This window comes from Rhamphochromis sp. 'chilingali' (assembly GCF_963969265.1).
Source record: "Rhamphochromis sp. 'chilingali' genome assembly, chromosome: 15".
In the NCBI taxonomy this organism is placed as follows: domain Eukaryota; kingdom Metazoa; phylum Chordata; class Actinopteri; order Cichliformes; family Cichlidae; genus Rhamphochromis; species Rhamphochromis sp. 'chilingali'.
The window spans coordinates 36,469,604-36,488,554 of NC_137942.1; the positions used below are offsets into that span (position 1 = coordinate 36,469,604).

The 18,951-nt window shown below is 43.7% G+C and overlaps 1 protein-coding gene across 1 annotated transcript; it reads left to right on the top strand.

Annotated features, from left to right (window-relative positions):
* Nucleotides 1-1,568: 1,568 nt before the first annotated feature.
* LOC308411825 (uncharacterized protein) lies at nt 1,569-15,919 on the top strand (the record flags this gene model as incomplete). The annotated part of the gene is made up of 11 exons (XM_080905863.1): nt 1,569-1,847; nt 3,012-3,230; nt 4,540-4,550; nt 5,601-5,700; nt 5,863-6,064; nt 6,239-8,039; nt 8,965-9,138; nt 9,332-9,505; nt 12,983-13,156; nt 14,975-15,021; nt 15,176-15,919. 11 exons carry the CDS (start codon nt 1,569-1,571, stop codon nt 15,706-15,708), a joined length of 3,714 nt encoding a protein of 1,237 aa, XP_080761989.1. The 3' UTR covers nt 15,709-15,919.
* Between the last annotated feature and the right edge of the window lie 3,032 nt (nt 15,920-18,951).

Consider the following 18,951-nt stretch of genomic DNA (forward strand, 5'->3'; position numbering starts at 1 on the left):
TGATAATAATGAATTACAGTCGTCCAGCCTGGAAGTAATAAATGCATGAACTAGTTTTTCAGCGTCACTCTGAGACAGGATATTTCTAACTTTAGAGATGTTGCGCAAATGGAAGAAAGCAGTCTTACATATTTGTTTAATATGTGCGTTGAAGGACATGTCCTGGTCAAAAATGACTCCAAGGTTCCTCACAGTGTTACTGGAGGCCAAGGTAATGCCATCCAAAGTAAGAATCTGGTTAGATACCATATTTCTAAGCTTTTCAGGGCCGAGTACAATAACCTCAGTTTTATCTGAATTAAGAAGCAGAAAGTTAGCGGCCATCCAGGTCTTTATGTCTTTAAGACATTCCTGCAGTTTAACTAATTGGTGTGTGTTATCTGGCTTCATGGACAGATAGAGCTGCGTGTCATCTGCATAGCAGTGAAAATGTATGCTATGTCTTCTAATGATGCTGCCTAAGGGAAGCATGTATAATGTAAACAGAATTGGTCCTAGCACTGAACCCTGTGGAACTCCATAATTAACCTCAGTGTGTGAAGAGGACTCTCCATTTATATGCACAAACTGGAGTCTATTAGATAGATATGATACAAACCACTGCACCGCAGTACCTGTAATACCTACAGCATGTTCTAATCGCTCTAATAGGATATTATGGTCAACAGTATCGAACGCTGCACTGAGGTCTAGCAGGACAAGCACAGAGATGAGTCCACTGTCAGAGGCCATAAGAAGATCATTTGTAACCTTCACTAAAGCTGTTTCTGTGCTGTGATGAGCTCTGAAACCTGACTGAAGCTCTTCAAATAAGCCATTCCTCTGCAGATGATCTGTTAGCTGTTTGACAACTACTCTTTCAAGGATGTTTGATATGAAAGGAAGGTTGGAGATTGGCCTATAATTAGCTAAGACTGCTGGGTCTAGAGATGCTTTTTGAGTAAAGGCTTAAGTACAGCCAGCTTGAAGGCCTGTGGTACATAGCTGATTATTAGAGATAGGTTGATCATATTTAAGATTGATTGATTGTGTCATGGTCCTGGGTCGTTGACCCAGCGTTTTGTGTTTTGTGATTATTTCCCTCTGTTCTAGTTATTCTGTGTCCTCCCCCCTTGTGTCCGGTTCGGGTTCTAGATTTCCTGTTTTGTTCTGAAAGTCTGTGTCTGTTGTCATTGTGTTCAGCTTGTGTCCTCCAGTCATCATGTGTATTCAGATCAGCTGTTCTTCCCTCCTGTGTGCGATTACCCGATTACCTTGTGTGTGTGTGTATATATAGTGGGTGTCGGTCTGTGTTCGTTGTCGGCTCGTCTGTGTTTCTTGGTATCCTGGTCCTTGGTCTGCGTCTCTCTGCTCCGCTCTCCGTTTTGTAAGATTTCAGGTTTGCTCTTTAGTTTCTCCCAGTTTAGGTTTCCGTTTGTAATTACTCGTGCTTCATTGCCTGTTTTTGCCACTACCACCCTGTAAATAAAACGTCATTCGTATCATCAGTTTGCTGCATTTTGGGTCCTCCTTTTCCTCCACACCACACGGCTCCCTCCCCCAGCCGTGACAGTACGAGCCGACCAAACATGGACCCAGCGGCATCCGCACCTCCCGAGGAGCTTCGGGAGGAACTAATTGACTCTGTTTCCAGGTTGGTTAACCTATGGCTCGAGCATGAGGGGGAAGAGTGTCTCCGTGCTGTAGAAGCCAGGCTACAGCAGCTCATCTCTGCTCACTCCTGGCTGCTGGACTCTCTTCACCCGCTCGCACAGGACTTCATACTCAACGAACTGCACCTTCACCCACCAGCCGCTACCGCTTCCCAACTCAGCCCGGCGGCGAAGATTTTGCCCGGCCCGCCGGAGGTTTTGCCCGGCCCGCCGGAGGTTTTGCCCGGCCCGCCGGAGGTTTTGCCCGGGAGGCTGGGTCCCAGCCCCCGGCCGACTCTGGACCCCTGGAGATTAAGAAGCCAGCTGAGGACTGTATCCGGCTGTCGCTGCCCGAGCTGGGTCAATGCTCTGTGCAGCTGCAGTCTGCCTTGTGTTTGCCAGAGGCCCGTGTGCCTGCTGGTTCTGACCCGTACCTGCCAGAGGCCCGTGTGCCTGCTGGTTCTGAACTGTGCCTGCCAGAGGCCCGTGCGCCTACTGGTTCTGAACTGTGCCTGCCAGAGGCCCGTGCGCCTGCTGGTTCTGAACTGTGCCTGCCAGAGGCCCGTGCGCCTGCTGGTTCTGAACTGTGCCTGCCAGAGGCCCGTGCGCCTGCTGGTTCTGACCCGTACCTGCCAGAGGCCCGTGTGCCTGCTGGTTCTGAACTGTGCCTGCCAGAGGCCCGTGCGCCTACTGGTTCTGAACTGTGCCTGCCAGAGGCCCGTGCGCCTGCTGGTTCTGAACTGTGCCTGCCAGAGGCCCGTGCGCCTACTGGTTCTGACCTGTGTGTTCCAGGGGCCCCGGTGCCCACTGGTCCAGAGACTGTTTTCGCTGGGGGGCCCGAGGAGCCCGTCCAGCCTCCTGCTTCGCCTGCTGGGGGGCCCGAGGAGCCCGTCCAGCCTCAAGACTCGTCAGCTGGGGGGCCCGAGGAGCCCGTCCAGCCTCAAGACTCGTCAGCTGGAGGTTCAGGAGAACCTAGCCAGCCTCCTGCCTCGTCAGCTGGAGGGCCCGAGGAGCCCGTCCAGCTGCCAACTGCAGCCTCATCATCCTCGCCAGCTGCAGCTTCATCCACGCCACGGGCAGCAGCAGCTTCTTCCACGCCTGCAGCGCTACAGTCTCCGGCTTCATGATCCTCGCCAGCTGCAGCCTCCGAGCCTTCATCCTCGCCCGGTGCAGCATCGTCATCTGCCTCGCCTGGCCCGGCTGCAGCCTCGTCATCTGCCTCGCCTGGTCCGGCCTCTGCTTCAGCCTCGTCTGGTCCGGCCTCTGCTTCAGCCGCGCCTGGTCCGGCCTCTGCTTCAGCCGCGCCTGGTCCGGCCTCTGCTTCAGCCTCGTCTGGTCCGGCCTCTGCTTCAGCCTCGTCTGGTCCGGCCTCCGCTTCAGCTTCAGCCGCGCCTGGACCAGCCGCTGCTTCGGTCTCGTCTGGTGCTGCGACGGCCACGCCACCTTCGGGTCCCGAACTGCCGCCTCGACATCGGCGGTCATCTACCAGGCCGCTGGTGGAGCGTCATCGTCAATATGGACGACCTCCTAGACGCCGCCGCTGCCTTCCGCGCGGTCGGCCTCCAGACTTGTGTCATCGTCGCCATTGCTGTCCGCACGGTCGGCCGCCTGAACGGTTTCCTCGTCGCCGCCGTTGCTGTCCGCACGGTCGGCCGCCTGAACGGTTTCCCCGTCGCCGCCGCTGCCGTGTGCACGGTCGGCCCCCTGAACTGCCTCCACTCCGCCACCGCTGCCTTCTGCTCGGTCGGCTTATGGATCTACGTCGCCGACGTGGCCGGCCTCAGAAGATGAACTGTCCTGGACTTCTGAGTTGTCAGCCTCCGGGCCGGCCTCCTGAACTGTGTTTTGTTCTCGTGCTCCAGCATGTGTGTTTTTGTTTTGGACAATTCTCTCAGTTCGCTGGAGCTTGTGTTGGTCCCTCCGTCCTGGGCCCCCGCCGCCCGCCCTGGGTTGGTCGTCTGTTTTTGTTTTGGGCTGTCTGGAGCCAGCCCTTGGAGGGGGGGTACTGTCATGGTCCTCCCAGTTTAGGTTTCCGTTTGTAATTACTCGTGCTTCATTGCCTGTTTTTGCCACTACCACCCTGTAAATAAAACGTCATTCGTATCATCAGTTTGCTGCATTTTGGGTCCTCCTTTTCCTCCACACCACACGGCTCCCTCCCCCAGCCGTGACAGATTGATTGATTGGTAATTTATTTCAACATGTTAAAAATATACAATATACAAGTACATTTACATACTATACAAATTACATACAAAAAAAACCGTTCTGATTAATTTAATTTACATGTTGAAAGGATTGAAGATTGAAGAATTAATTAATGGCAGGACTTCTTTGAGCAGTTTTGTAGGAATGGGGTCTAAAAGCAGTGTTGGGAAGGTTACTTTTAAAATGTATTCCACTACAGATTACAGAATACATGCCCCAAAATGTATTTTGTAATGTATTTCATTACGTTACTCAATGAGAGTAAAGTATTCTGAATACTTTGAATTACTTAATATATTATCATGCTTTTTACAACCACATGAATGTACTATTGCTTTGATATTTATTACTATTACTGAAGGTCCGCGGCTCCGAACCGTAGTAAAGGGACCTCTGGCTAATACGTCGGGTTCGTGTCGGGCTCATAGCCGAAAACTAGCTTTACTTTGTTGTCTGGGTCAACTTTGCTTTCAAGAGACAGAGAGAGGCGTTGAAAGGCTGCTCCAACGGAACTTATTGTTTCGGAGGAAAACACGAACACAGGGTACAGTCGAGTCTTAATAGCTTACTTACAGCTGGGCTCGTCAGGCACTCTTCTTGGCTGCAGTGGTTATTATTATATTTACATGCTTCCATCTCCCGTTTCTGCTCGATGACAACTCGTACTTTTCCACTCTCCTTTTTCTCTCTCCTCGTGCAGACACATAAAGGGTATGACAGTCCATTCTCCCTGCAGCACGGACTACACTGCCCATAAGGCTACATTCTTTAGGGCTGTGCCTGTAACACTCTGCCTATTGCCTTCATATTAAATCATTTTTAAAAATATTTCTTCATGTCATTATGAGACGTGAGATTGAGACACGGGTATTAGGGTTTCTTAATGCGTGTTTTCTTTGGGTTTCCACCGGCGTGGAATTACCAAAAATAGAGGGTATAGCCAAACATATTGTGGTGAGCTCAGACAAGGATGAGACAGAGGTGTCGTTTGGTCTTGCTTCCCCGAGTTTCCAGGGAGCACAGCCATTTATTTTCCAACAGAAACACACCGCCGCTAACCCAACTGCTCGGCATAGCTTAGCACAACAACAACAACAAAAAGGCGCTCTCTCACCCAGGAAATACACAGTCGCAGACAGAGCGCGTCGCCTTGTAACCATGGCAACCGTAACACTGCCGCCTGGAACAACAGAACATAGCAGTCAAACAAAACCAGACCTGACCTGCCACAATATGAAACAGGAAAAGACCACCGTGTAATCCATTTATTTCAGCAAAGTAACAGTATTCTAAATTCCACCTTTTTAAACGGTAACTGTAACGGAATACAGTTACTCATATTTTGTATTTTAAATACGTAATGGCGGTAGATGTATTCCGTTACTCCCCAACACTGTCTAAAAGACATGTTGATGGTTTGGAGGAAGTAATTATGGAAGTTAACTCAGAAAGATCAATTGGAGAAAAAGAGTCTAACTTAACGTCAATGGTACTAAAAGTAGCTGTAGATAATATTACATCTGTGGGATGATTATTGGTAATTTTTTATATAATGATAAAAATTTTATTTGTGGAGAAGTTCACGAAGTCATTACTAGTTAACGTTAAAGGGATGGTTTGCTCAATAGAGCCTTTGTGCTGTGATGTTTGGGGAAAAAATAATTTACTGAACTTATGAATTTATGTTGCTGGAAAAAAATGCTAATTTGTCACAAAATATATTTTCAGACGTTCACTAAATATGCTCATTTTTTTTTACAGAAAAGTCAGCGGGATCAGATTGGATGACCAGGAGAGCTCAGAGGTTCCCAGTGGTCAGTCTGCCCAGCAGCATCAAACACACCTCGACTCCGTATTTATGGTCTGTACATGTACAACAGCTACTTTTACATCTATTCTGTTCAAAGACATCTCCATGCTGCTCTTTGTAGACCAGTGGATCGTCAGTGTGTCCAACATGGATCTGATGTTTGGCTCCTTGATTTCAGTCTGATTGGCTCATTCATAAAGTATTCCGTTCCAGCTGCTGGAGGACAACATCATCACTTTTGTGAAGAACGAGCTGAAGAAGATCCAGAAGACTCTGAGTCCAGATTACCCAGAATGCTTAGAGAGTCAGAGGGAGGATGATGAGCAGAGGAGCAGCAGAGAGGCATTTGTGAAGATCACACTTGACTTCATGAGGAGAATGAAGCAGGAGGAGCTGGCTGACTGTCTGCAGAGCAGTAAGAAGATTTTGCTAAAGATGAGCTGCTGGCTGAATAAAATGTTTATATAAGAGATAAATGTTGCTTTCAAGAGATGGGACAACATGGTTATAGTCATTTCTCAGTGGGGCAGAAACTGTCATGAAAACATGAAGTGATTGTTAATGTTGTGTTTTTGCGATTGTTCTTTAGAACATCCAGCTGGAGATTGTTACTGCAAACATAAATCTGTCTTGAAAAAGAAGTTCCAGTGTGTTTTTGAGGGGATCACTAAAGCAGGAAACCCAACCCTTCTGAATCAAATGTACACAGAGCTCTACATCACAGAGAGAGGGACTTCAGAGGTCACTGATGAACATGAGGTCAGACAGATTGAAACAGCATCCAGAAAACCAGACAGACGAGAAACAACAATCAGACAAGAAGAGATCTTTAAAGTCTCACCTGGAAGAGATGAACCAATCAGAACAGTGCTGACAAAGGGAGTGGCTGGCATTGGGAAAACTGTCTTAACACAGAAATATACCCTGGACTGGGCTGAAGACAAAGCCAACCAGGACATCCAGTTCATATTTCCATTCACTTTCAGAGAGCTGAATGTGCTGAAAGAGGAAAAGTTCAGCTTGGTGGAACTTGTTCATCACTTCTTTACTGAAACCAAAGAAGCAGGAATCTGCAGCTTTGAAGACTTCCAGGTTGTGTTCATCTTTGATGGTCTGGATGAATGTCGACTTCCTCTGGACTTCCACAAAACTACAATCCTAACTGACCCTAGAAAGTCCACCTCAGTGGATGTGCTGCTGATAAACCTCATCAGGGGGAAACTGCTTCCCTCTGCTCGCCTCTGGATAACCACACGACCTGCAGCAGCCAATCAGATCCCTCCTGACTGTGTTTCCATGGTGACAGAGGTCAGAGGATTCACTGACCCACAGAAGGAGAAGTACTTCAGGAAGAGATTCAGAGATGAGGAGCAGGCCAGCAGGATCATCTCCCACATCAAGACATCACAAAGCCTCCACATCATGTGCCACATCCCAGTCTTCTGCTGGATCACTGCTACAGTTCTGGAGGATGTGCTGAAAACCAGAGAGGGAGGAGAGCTGCCCAAGACCCTGACTGAGATGTACATCCACTTCCTGGTGGTTCAGGCCAAAGTGAAGAAGGTCAAGTATGATGGAGGAGCTGAGACAGCTCAACATTGGAGTCCAGAGAGCAGGAAGATGATTGAGTCTCTGGGAAAACTGGCTTTTGATCAGCTGCACAAAGGAAACCTGATCTTCTATGAATCAGACCTGACAGAATGTGGCATCGATATCAGAGCAGCCTCAGTGTACTCAGGAGTGTTCACACAGATCTTTAAAGAGGAGAGAGGACTGTACCAGGACAAGGTGTTCTGCTTCATCCATCTGAGTGTTCAGGAGTTTCTGGCTGCTCTTCATGTCCATCTGACCTTCATCAACTCTGGACTCAATCTGCTGGAAGTGAAACAACCAACCGTCTGGTTGTTGAAATTATTTAACACACCAAAACTACAATCTCTCCACCAAAGTGCTGTGAAAATGGCCTTACAGAGTCCAAATGGACACCTGGACTTGTTCCTCCGCTTCCTCCTGGGTCTTTCACTGGAGACCAATCAGACTCTCCTACGAGGTCTGCTGACACAGACAGGAATTAGCTCACAGACCTATCAGAAAACTGTTCACTATATCAAGGAGAGGCTCAGTGTGATTCTGTCTGCAGAGAAAAGCATCAATCTGTTCCACTGTCTAAATGAACTGAATGATCGTTCTCTAGTGGAGGAGATCCAACAGTCCTTGAGATCAGGAAGTCTCTCCACAGATAAACTGTCTCCTGCTCAGTGGTCAGCTCTGGTCTTCATCTTACTGTCATCAGAAGAAGATCTGGATGAGTTTGACCTGAAGAAATACTCTTCTTCAGAGGAGGCTCTTCTGAGGCTGCTGCCAGTGGTCAAAGCCTCCAACAAAGCTCTGTAAGGAAATATGTGGTGATCCCTTTAGTTTTTAAATATTGTTTTGAATAGAAGAATAGGCTACCACAGATTTAAAAATATTTTAAAATTTTTAAAATCTGGTTATAGAAAGAGATTTCATTAAAGTTTTGGTTTGTGTCTCACCTTCAGTGCAATCCCTCTCTCTCTCTCTCTATTGTTTTTCTTTTTAACACAAATCTCTGATACAACTGTCCTGATTGTATCCAGTATGGATGGAAAAACGTGGACTTCATAAATGAAATTGCCTCTAAGGTCCTGTTTCTTGTCAGTAACCATATCTAACTGTAAGGCTGCCATCACCAGCCTGTGTATATATTGCATTAGGTTTCCTGGTGATCTAAACTTTATGCAGGTGTGAGTTTGAATGGTTGTCTGTGTCTCTGTGAACTAAGGGGAAGAGACTGGTTAAAGAATTTACAGTAAGTTAGATTTAAGAAAGAGACCAACAGCACTTTACTAACTGTAGCACACTTTGTTTGTTTTTTGTTTTGTTTTTTTTAGGCTGAGCAGCTGTAACCTGTCAGAGAGCGGCTGTAAAGATTTGTTGTCAGTCGTCAGCTCCCAGTCCTGTAATCTGAGAGAGCTGGACCTGAGTACCAACAGCCTGAATGATTCAGCAGTAAAGTTTCTGTCTGCTTCAGTGAAGAGTCCACACGCCAAACTGAATGTTCTGAGGTCAGATCAATTTGTATTCTGTATTTGGTTTGTTTGTTTTTATCAACTGACAAAATTAAACAACTTTTATTCATTGTTCTTTCTTAGCATTTTTAGTCATTTCTGTGTTAAAGTGGAGTTTTACTAACCTGATCAGAAGAAGACAATAAGGATTCTTTAAAATACAGGATTAGTTATTGCACGCTGATTACACTTTAACAACAGTCTTTGTTCATGTTTTTATTTTCAGACTCAATGTCTGTCAACTCTCAGAGGAAAACTGTGAAGCTCTGTCCTTAGTTCTCAGCTCTCAGTCCTCTAGTATGAGAGAGCTGGACCTGAGTATAAAAAACCTACAGGTTTCAGGATTGAAGATTCTGTTTACTGGACTACAAAGTTTAAACTGTGAACTCAATACTTTGAGGTCAGATCAAAAGATAATTTGTTTTTTCAGAATTAACCAATTAAATGCATTTTATCCAAGTTCATCCATAAAATGTTGTTGATTAGTATCTTAAGTTTTCCCTTAAGAAAAATTATCAAGACGGGATTTAATATTACACAATCTATTAACACACCTTACAGTATTGTTTCATTGATTGTCTTTTATTTCTCAGACTGAGTGGCTGTAACCTCTCAGATAGAAGCTTTGAAGTTCTGTCCTCAGTTCTCAGCTCCCAGTCCTCTAGTCTGAGAGAGTTGGACCTGAGTAACTCTGACCTGCTGGATTCAGGAGTGAAGCTTCTGTCTACTGGACTAAAGCGTTCACAGTGTATAGTGGAAACTCTCAGGTTAGGATTCAAACTTTTCCACAGATTATCATTTAAAATATTAATTATATTACTGCATTAACAGGTTATCTTTTTGAAGTGAACTTTAATTTACATCTGAGTGGATTATGTCTGTGAAGGTTCTTAGTCATCCAGGTCATCGTAGTCCAAGGAGCTTGAAAAGAAAAGTGTCTGGACTTCTTTAGGTTGCTTGAAGACGTTTCACCTCTCATCCGAGAAGCTTCTTCAGTTCCAGGGTAAAATAGTGGAGAGTCCCAGATTTAAACCTCGTGGAAGTATCCCCACAAGGAGGGACAAAGGACCCCCTGATGATCCTCTACCTAATCACATGAGCAAAGGTGTGAAAATGGGTGTGGGTCACAATCAGCCAAGGTTTCGGATGAGCTCATTGTGAAACCTAGCCCCACCCTATCATGTGATTTGCTGAGGTCAGATCGCCCAGGGTGTGATTGGGCGTTAAGGCGTCTGGGAAGGGATCACAGAACTGGATTATAGATGGCAGACAGTTGTTGTCGTAACCCACCACCTCTGTTCAAAGATGGTTGCTCACAGTGGACATATCCACTGTGAGCAACCCGTTTTCACACATTGGCTCTCGTGATTAGGTAGAGGATCATTAGGGGGTCTATTGTCCCTCTTGGGGGGACACTCCCACAGGGTTTAAATCTGGGACTCTCCTCCATTGGACCCTAGAACTGAAGAAGCTTCTCGGATGAGAGGTGAAACGTCTTCGAGCAACTTAAAGAAGTCAAGACGATTACAGCACCTCAGTCAGAAAATGGGGACACAACATCATCAAAGACCGCACCCACTCACAGCACATACTGTTCACACTCCTAGAGGAATGTGAAAGCAAGGACAACCAGATGAAAAAACAATTTCTATCCAAAAGCCATCAGGGTAGTGAATCACTGACTCATTGCTGAACTGTGAAGATCTTAGACCTTTAAATTTGCGATTTTGAACATTTATATACAATATAATACAACTTCATACAATAAAAAAAATTTTAATATCACATATCCTGAATATCTACTAATGGGACAGTGTTGCCTAACTACTTGCACTGCAAATGCTACATAAGTTTGTTTATTATTTTCTATGCTCAGAGTTAAGTTTATTCTGTATATTAGTTAGTTGAATATCTAGTCGTGAAGGGAACTTGATTAGTAAGAATTTTATTGCTCTGCATAACCACTTGTGTTTTGCGGTGTATATAACAATAAAATTCTTAAATCCTGAATCTTAACATATGTGTAGGTTCAAGTTTTAGAGCTCTAAAGTGCAGCTATCATGTTAGGAACATGTTAGGAATTGACAGTAACACTGAGCACGCAGTTCAAATCTTTATTTTTTACCACTCGCTGCATTCTTGATATTCATGAATTCAGCAGGTTAATGACTGTCTGCAGCATTAATCTCATATTTCCATCTAATGTGTTGAATTTGACTGTTTTATTTGATGTTCTTTATGATCTCTAGCACCAGTTCATCTGTAGGCCATGCTCAGTCCATCCATTTAGTGAAATGAGTGAATGATGTTTAAAGGTTTCAGGTTTCAGAGCTCATCACAGCACAGAAACAGCTTTAGTGAAGGTTACAAATGATCTTCTTATGGCCTCTGACAGTGGACTCATCTCTGTGCTTGTCCTGCTAGACCTTAGTGCAGCATTCGATACTGTTGACCATAATATCCTATTAGAGCGATTAGAACATGCTGTAGGTATTACAGGTACTGCACTGCAGTGGTTTGTATCATATCTATCTAATAGACTCCAATTTGTGCATGTAAATGGAGAGTCCTCTTCACACACTGAGGTTAATTATGGAGTTCCACAGGGTTCAGTGCTAGGACCAATTCTGTTTACATTATACATGCTTCCCTTAGGCAGCATCATTAGAAGACATAGCATAAATTTTCACTGCTATGCCGATGACACCCAGCTCTATCTGTCCATGAAGCCAGATAACACACACCAATGAGTTAAACTGCAGGAATGTCTTAAAGACATAAAGACCTGGATGGCCGCTAACTTTCTGCTTCTTAATTCAGATAAAACTGAGGTTATTGTACTCGGCCCTGAAAATCTTAGAAATATGGTATCTAAGCAGATTCTTACTCTGGATGGCATTACCTTGGCCTCCAGTAACGCTGTGAAGAACCTTGGAGTCATTTTTGACCAGGACATGTCCTTCAATGCACATATTAAACAAATATGTAAGACTGCTTTCTTCCATTTGCGCAACATTTCTAAAATTAGAAATATCCTGTCTCAGAGTGACGCTACAAAACTAGTTCATGCATTTATTACTTCCAGGCTGGACGACTGTAATTCATTATTATCAGGATGTCCAAAAAACTCCCTGAAAAGCCTTCAGCTAATCCAAAATGCTGCAGCAAGAGTCCTGACAGGGACTAGAAAGAGAGAGCAGATTTCTCCTGTTCTGGCTTCCCTTCATTGGCTTCCTGTTAAATCCAGAATTGAATTCAAAATCCTGCTCCTCACATACAAGGTCTTAAATAATCAGGCCCCATCTTATCTTAATGACCTTGTAGTACCATATCACCCTATTAGAGCACTTCGCTCTCGCTCTGCAGGCCTTCTTGTTGTTCCTAGAGTATTTAAAAGTAGAATGGGAGGCAGAGCCTTCAGTTTTCAGGCCCCTCTTCTGTGGAACCAGCTTCCAGTTTGGATTCGGGAGACAGACACTATCTCTACTTTCAAGATTAGGCTTAAAACTTTCCTTTTTGCTAAAGCATATAGTTAGGGCTGGACCAGGTGATCCTGAATCCTCCCTTGCTTATGCTGCAATAGACGTAGGCTGCCGGGGGATTCCCATGATGCATTGAGTTTTTCCTTTCCAGTCACCTTTCTCACTCAATATCTATTAATAGACCTCTCTGCATTGAATCATATCTGTTATTAACCTCTGTCTCTCTTCCACAGCATGTCTTTTATCCTGTCTTCCTTCTCTCACCCCAACCGGTCGCAGCAGATGGCCCCGCCCCTCCCTGAGCCTGGTTCTGCTGGAGGTTTCTTCCTGTTAAAAGGGAGTTTTTCCTTCCCACTGTCACCAAAGTGCTTGCTCATAGGGGGTCATATAATTGTTGGGTTTTTCTCTGTATCTATGAAGCGCCTTGAGGCGACTTTTGTTGTGATTTGGCGCTATATAAATAAAATTGAATTGAATTGAATTGAAAGGTCTCCTTGTTATGTGAGCGTGCACAGATCATGAAGCAGAAAGCCTGAGTTAACAGATAAATGATCTGTTAACCCAGGCTTGGGGCTTTCTCTCTAATATTGTTGGCTGTTACCATACATTGTTAAACAACATGAGATGACTTTAGTTGTGTGTACAGTATTGTCAGTTGTAAAGTTAAATTAAACTGAATTGATGTAAATGGATAGGTGTTATTGTATATGACAAAGAGAAAATGATTGTTGACAGATGGATTGTTGTTTTGTGTGTCTGCAGTCTGTCAGGCTGTCTGATCACAGAGGAAGGCTGTACTTCTCTGGCCTCAGCTCTGAGCTCCAACCCCTCCCATCTGAGAGAGCTGGACCTAAGCTACAATCATCCAGGAGACTCAGGATTGAAGCTGCTGTCGGCTGGACTGAAGGAACCAGGCTGGAGACTGGACACTCTCAGGTATGGAGAGAGTGTCTGATAGAGGAGGAAAAGCTGGAAACATTTCCTGTGTCCTTCACTCACTTCTTGTTTGTTCATAACACATGAACTGATCAATAAGAGATATTCCTGTAGGAGATGTCCAGGGAGCACTTCTCCGGGAACAACTTGTAGATATCTCAGTACATTTAGTATTCATCTTTCTATAGAAAGGGTATTAAAATAAGCACTGAATAAAAATAAACAGTGAAAACTGTCAGCTTAGCTTAATCAAAATAAAAATAAAGAAAAAATCATTATTTTACAATCAGAGCTGTGGAAGAAGCTGACAAATAGAGGGAGATGCTTCTCTGCACTTAAACCATACCATACCATAATTTATTTATATAGCACATGGCTGACCAAAGTGCTGTACAGCAGAAATATAATAAATACAATAAGAATAATAAATACAATAAATAAATAACAATAAAATAACAGTGTCAGTGACCCACTAAATCAAAGGCCAGGCAATAAAGTTGAGTTTTTAATCTGGATTTAAAAACCACCACTGATGTAGACTGCCTAATGTGAAGAGGAGGATCGTTCCAAAGATTCGGGGTCCACAATAGAGAAAGCTTGGTCTCCTCTAAGGTTTAGCCATGAGAGCAACAGCTTCTAAGCCATAGGTGTCAAACTCTGGCCCGCGGGCCAAGTTTGGCCCGCAGCCTAATTACATTTGGCCCGCGAAGCCATACCTAATTACTATTAGAGCTGGCCTACTGGTATTTTACAGCTAATATATATATTGTTTAGTATTAAGCTTTGCTTGTTCCATATTCAGTTTTTCAGCATCAGAGTCCATAAGAAGAGATTCATTCTTATATCTAGAGGAATATATTTCAATAAATATTAACGTTAGCCCGCGACTTTGTTCCAGTTTTGAATTTTGGCCCACTGTGTATTTGAGTTTGACACCCCTGTTCTAAGCTGACCGGAGTGAGCAAGGTGGGATATAGGGCGTCAGCAGATCGCACAAATATACAGGTGCCAGACAATTTACGGATTTAAAAAACAGGAAAAGAATTTTAAAATAGATCCTAAATTCAATTGGAAGCCAGTGTAAGGAGGCCAGAAGTGGAGTATTAAGCTCAAATTTTCTTTACCAGTTTACCACTTTTACCAATTTTCTTTTAAAAACCGTGCCGCAACAGTTGCAGGTGTGACCGAGTGCCCTGGCCAACCCCCATTAAAAGGAGTTGCAGTAATCCAAGCGTAAGGTTATCAAAGCATTGTTGACAGTTTCGAAGTCACGCCTGTAAAGAAAAGACTCAACCTTCGACAGATGTCTGAGGTGATAGAATGAAGATATCACCACCCCGTGGCCATCAAATCATAGAGCAGTGTAAATTGGGACTGAATAAATCCATGATTTAACATCAGACAATCAAGCAGGAGTCCAATCGAATAAAATGACAGTAAACAGCATCCTCGACATGCAAGTTACAGAAAGAGAATCCATATGATATCACCAAGTCCAATGTGTGACCTTGTTCTTGAGTGGTGCCCTTAACAGACTGAACAAGATTAAAAGAGTTCACTAAGTCCATGAAGTCCTTACCAGGGGCTTCTCTGGGCAAACGACGTGAATATTAAAATCACAAAATAAAAGGAGATGGTCATACCGTGATGCACAGTCAGCAAGAAAGTCCAAAAAAAAAAAAAAAAAACTCAGATAAAAAAATCCTGATATGTTATATATCACTGAGTTACAGAAGAATCAGAAAGAAAGGAGGCAGTTATGACTGTTGGCTTGGATACAATGATCAGTCCTGGTGTCTAAACTGCTCCTCCTTTCAGGGTGGAGCCTGCTGGAGTCCGATGGTTGAGACCAGGTCTGAGGAAGTGTAAGTGTGCTTTTAACGTGATTCATGAAAACAAAGCAGCACACATTCAACCATCTTCATCATTCTGATGTCAGGAGCCATCATCAAAGTGTCAATCAATGAACAGATGATGGATCAATAACTGCAGCTGGATTGTGTTTGCTCTCTCCATCAGATTCCTGTCAACTCACAATCGACACAAACACAGTGAACACAAAGCTCCAACTGTCTGACAACAACAGGAATGTGACATGTGTGGAGGAGGTTCAGTCATATCCTGATCATCCAGACAGATTTGATAGTTGGGAACAGCTACTGTGTAGAAATGGTCTGACTGGTCGCTGTTACTGGGAGGTCGAGTGGAGAGGAAGGGTTGATATATCAGTGAGTTACAGAACAATCAGAAGGAAAGGAGGCAGTTATGACTGTGTGTTTGGATACAATAATCAGTCCTGGTGTCTAAACTGCTCTGGGGATGGTCCACAATTTGCCAGGCATAATAGTATGAAAGGACGCATCTCCTCCATCTCCTCCTCCTCTGTCTCTAACAGAGCAGCAGTGTATGTGGACTGTCCTGCTGGCACTCTGTCCTTCTACAGAGTCTCCTCTGACACTCTGATCCACCTCCACACCTTCAACACCACATTCACTCAAACTCTTTATCCTGGGTTTTGGTTCTATCCTGGTTCCTCAGTGACTCTGTGCTGAGTGGAGTGTAAAGAGTGTCCTCCTGTTAGAGAAACACTCTGACTGTTGAACAGATAGTTCAGTCTGTACATGTCTGTCTCTTTCACTCACAAACACGTTTTCAGATTCATGGATTCAATCAGTTGATGTTTGAAACTGTTCTAAATGATTCCTTGTAAACTTCTTCCTCTTCAGTCCTTTAAAGATGGAAGCTCCCATTATTCCAGGATCCACATGTTGTTTTTCTGAAAATATTGGCTCAATAGTTTTGAATGCAGTTCTAAGCAGAATCTGATTGTATTGAGGGAATGCATGTAGCTTATCTAATAAACAGCAAAGGCTTCCATCCTCATTTGAAAGTAGTCTTGTGTTTTTCCCATGTTGATCAAGAACATGGTGCAGGATGTTGGTAAGAGCTTGGTTCTCAATCTCTTAGAAACATGTAAATATGTGTGTATAGCACTGCATATGTTGGGTATCACTTTAGTTTGTATGAAACTATTAGAAGCTGATTCATTGTCTCTGTGAAGGTTCTCAGTCATCCAGGTCATCGTAGTCTAGGATGCGTGGAAAGAAAAGAGTCTGGACTATTTAAGTTGCTTGAAGGCGTTTCACCTCTCATCCGAGAAGCTTCTTCAGTTCGAGGTTAAATGGTGGAGAGTCCCAGATTTAAACCCTGTGGGAGTGTCCCCCCCAAGAGGGACAATAGACATTAATCACACTAATCACATGAGCCAAGGTGTGAAAACAGGTTGCTCACAGTGGATATGTCCACTGTGAGCCACCATCTTTGAACAGAGGTGGTGGGTTACGACAACAACTGTCTGCCATCTATAATCCATTTCTGTGATCCCTTCCTAGATGCCTTAACGCCCACTCACACCCTGGGCGATCTGACCTCAGCAAATCACATGATAGGGTGGGGCCAGGTTTCACAATGAGCTCACCCGAAACCTTGGCTGATTGTGACCCACACCCATTTTCACGCCTTGGCTCGTGTGATTGTGATTGATTGATTATTAGTTGAAGTTCATAATGGAGTAAAAAGTTGCAGTTAAAAGTTACTCAATGTATTATTTAATTTCTTTCAAATATGTAAATGTATAAACAAGGGTAAAAGAAGTCCCATTAAGACACAGGTGTCAAACTCTGGCCCACGGGCCAAATTTGGCCCGCAGCTTAATTACATTTGGCCCGCGAAGCCATACCAAATTACTATTAGAGCTGGCCTACTGGTATTATACAGCAAATATATATATCGTTTAGTATTAAGCTTTGCTTGTTCCATATTCAGTTTTTTAGCAAAACTTGTTTGAGTCCATAAGAAAAGATTCATTCTTATATTTGGAGGAAGATTTTTTTTCCAATAAATATTAATGTTAGACCGCGACTTTGTTCCAGTTGTGAATTTTGGCCCACTGTGTATTTGAGTTTGACACCCCTGCATTAAGAGATGTAATGTAACACAGGCTAAAACAGTTAAAAGAGTTCATGACTATGTTCAACCGGATAACAATCCTTAATGTGACTACAACCTGTGTAAAATTCAATCTGTGATCTACTTGTCGAGCCTGGGGAATAATCCTTGTGATTCAGTGATCATGATTGATTCGTTATGCCTGACGTTGCGGGAGGGGGAGCTCTGGCCACGATGCCTCATTTGCAATGAAGCTGCTGAAAGAGAAGCATCATGTCTGAGCGTCATCATTGACTTATCCCCTTTTCAGGTCAGAATTGAGCAATTCTGCTTTTGAACTTTACAAATATGTATGTTGAGCTGTACTGACCGTGTTTCCAAATGTACCAAGAGGGTACTAGGAATATTTAGATGATTTGTGTTAACTGTGTTGTCAGGATAAGCTATAAGCAGCAAGCTAAGCTAAGCCCTCTGTTGGTGGCTAGTATGGAGCACTATTGTGCCAGACTGTGTATGAAACATACAGCATTGTGTGCATTTTGCATTTGATCTGGACAAAGAACATGTTTATTTTGTGTGAAGGGACAAATCAACATCAAACTCAACACAACATCAAACTTTATTTATAGAGCACATTTAAAAACCAGCGGTATACCAAAGTGCTTAACATAAAAGACAGAAAAGTAACATGAGTATTATAAGGCCTCAGCAAAGTATCAAATATACTCAGAGGTCATTGCCACTAATACACAGTATTAGTATAAAATGCATATTAGTATTTTTATATGAATACTTTGTTTATTTTCTATACATTTAAGTTTAATGATCTAAGTTTGCTTATTGATTCATAAGCTGTTTTTGTAAATTCTTACATTCAATTTATTCTGTAACTTAAAGGAAAGGAAAGAAGACGGTCTTGAGATATATTGTCTTACAACTAACAGAGACTGTACATCGTTGTTAAGATTTTAATACTTTTGTATGTATGTTTATATTTCTGAGTCATTCGCAATGAAGCTGCTGAAAGAGAAGCATCATGTCTGAGTGTCATCATTGACTTATCCCCTTTTCAGGGTGTAACATGATTAGGTAGGGGGTCATCAGGGGGTCGTTTTGTCCCTCTTTGGGGGTATACTCCACCATTTGACCTTAGAACTGAAGAAGAGGTGAAACGTCTTCAAGCAACTTAGAGAGGTCCAGACGCTTTTCTTTCCAAGCTCCTTAGACAAGGTTGAAAATGGTTTATCTTTTCATTCTTTCCTAACCTGGAAGCAACATGAGGCAGCTCGTGTATCAATGTTACCAAACGAAGGCGTCTAGCCTGGATATCAGCTGTGAAATGAGCTGATATCCAGTTCGCTTCCATCTCCAGATATCTGTTGGTGCTCCAGACATTTTCATTCCGGTAAGTTCTAAATATGTTCATATCACTCTTTATAGCCTAATAGTTTTATTTTCGATGCGCTCTGAGGTCATAGCAAATTAGAACAAACATCCTAATGAGTGATTTTGCAGAACTACCTTCTATTTATAGAGTTGCTAATTATTTGGCATTATTGCAGCAAACCAGCCTATGGAATGGATGAAACACACCGTGACTGGGTTCCAGCGCTACACAAGCTCCTTAGACCAAGCTGATTCTGTCACGGTCTGGGTGGCAGACCGTGGGGGATGTTGGAGAAAAGGACCCAAACGCTGGACTTAGTGGAATGAGCAGTGGGTTTATTTACAGTGAGGTAAATGTACACCACACAATAAATCTCCAAAGTGCTCCCTCGACTCCCGTGACGTGTCTTCTCCTAAGTGCTGGTATTTCGTGCTCTCTGCCCCTGTGCCTTCGCACACCC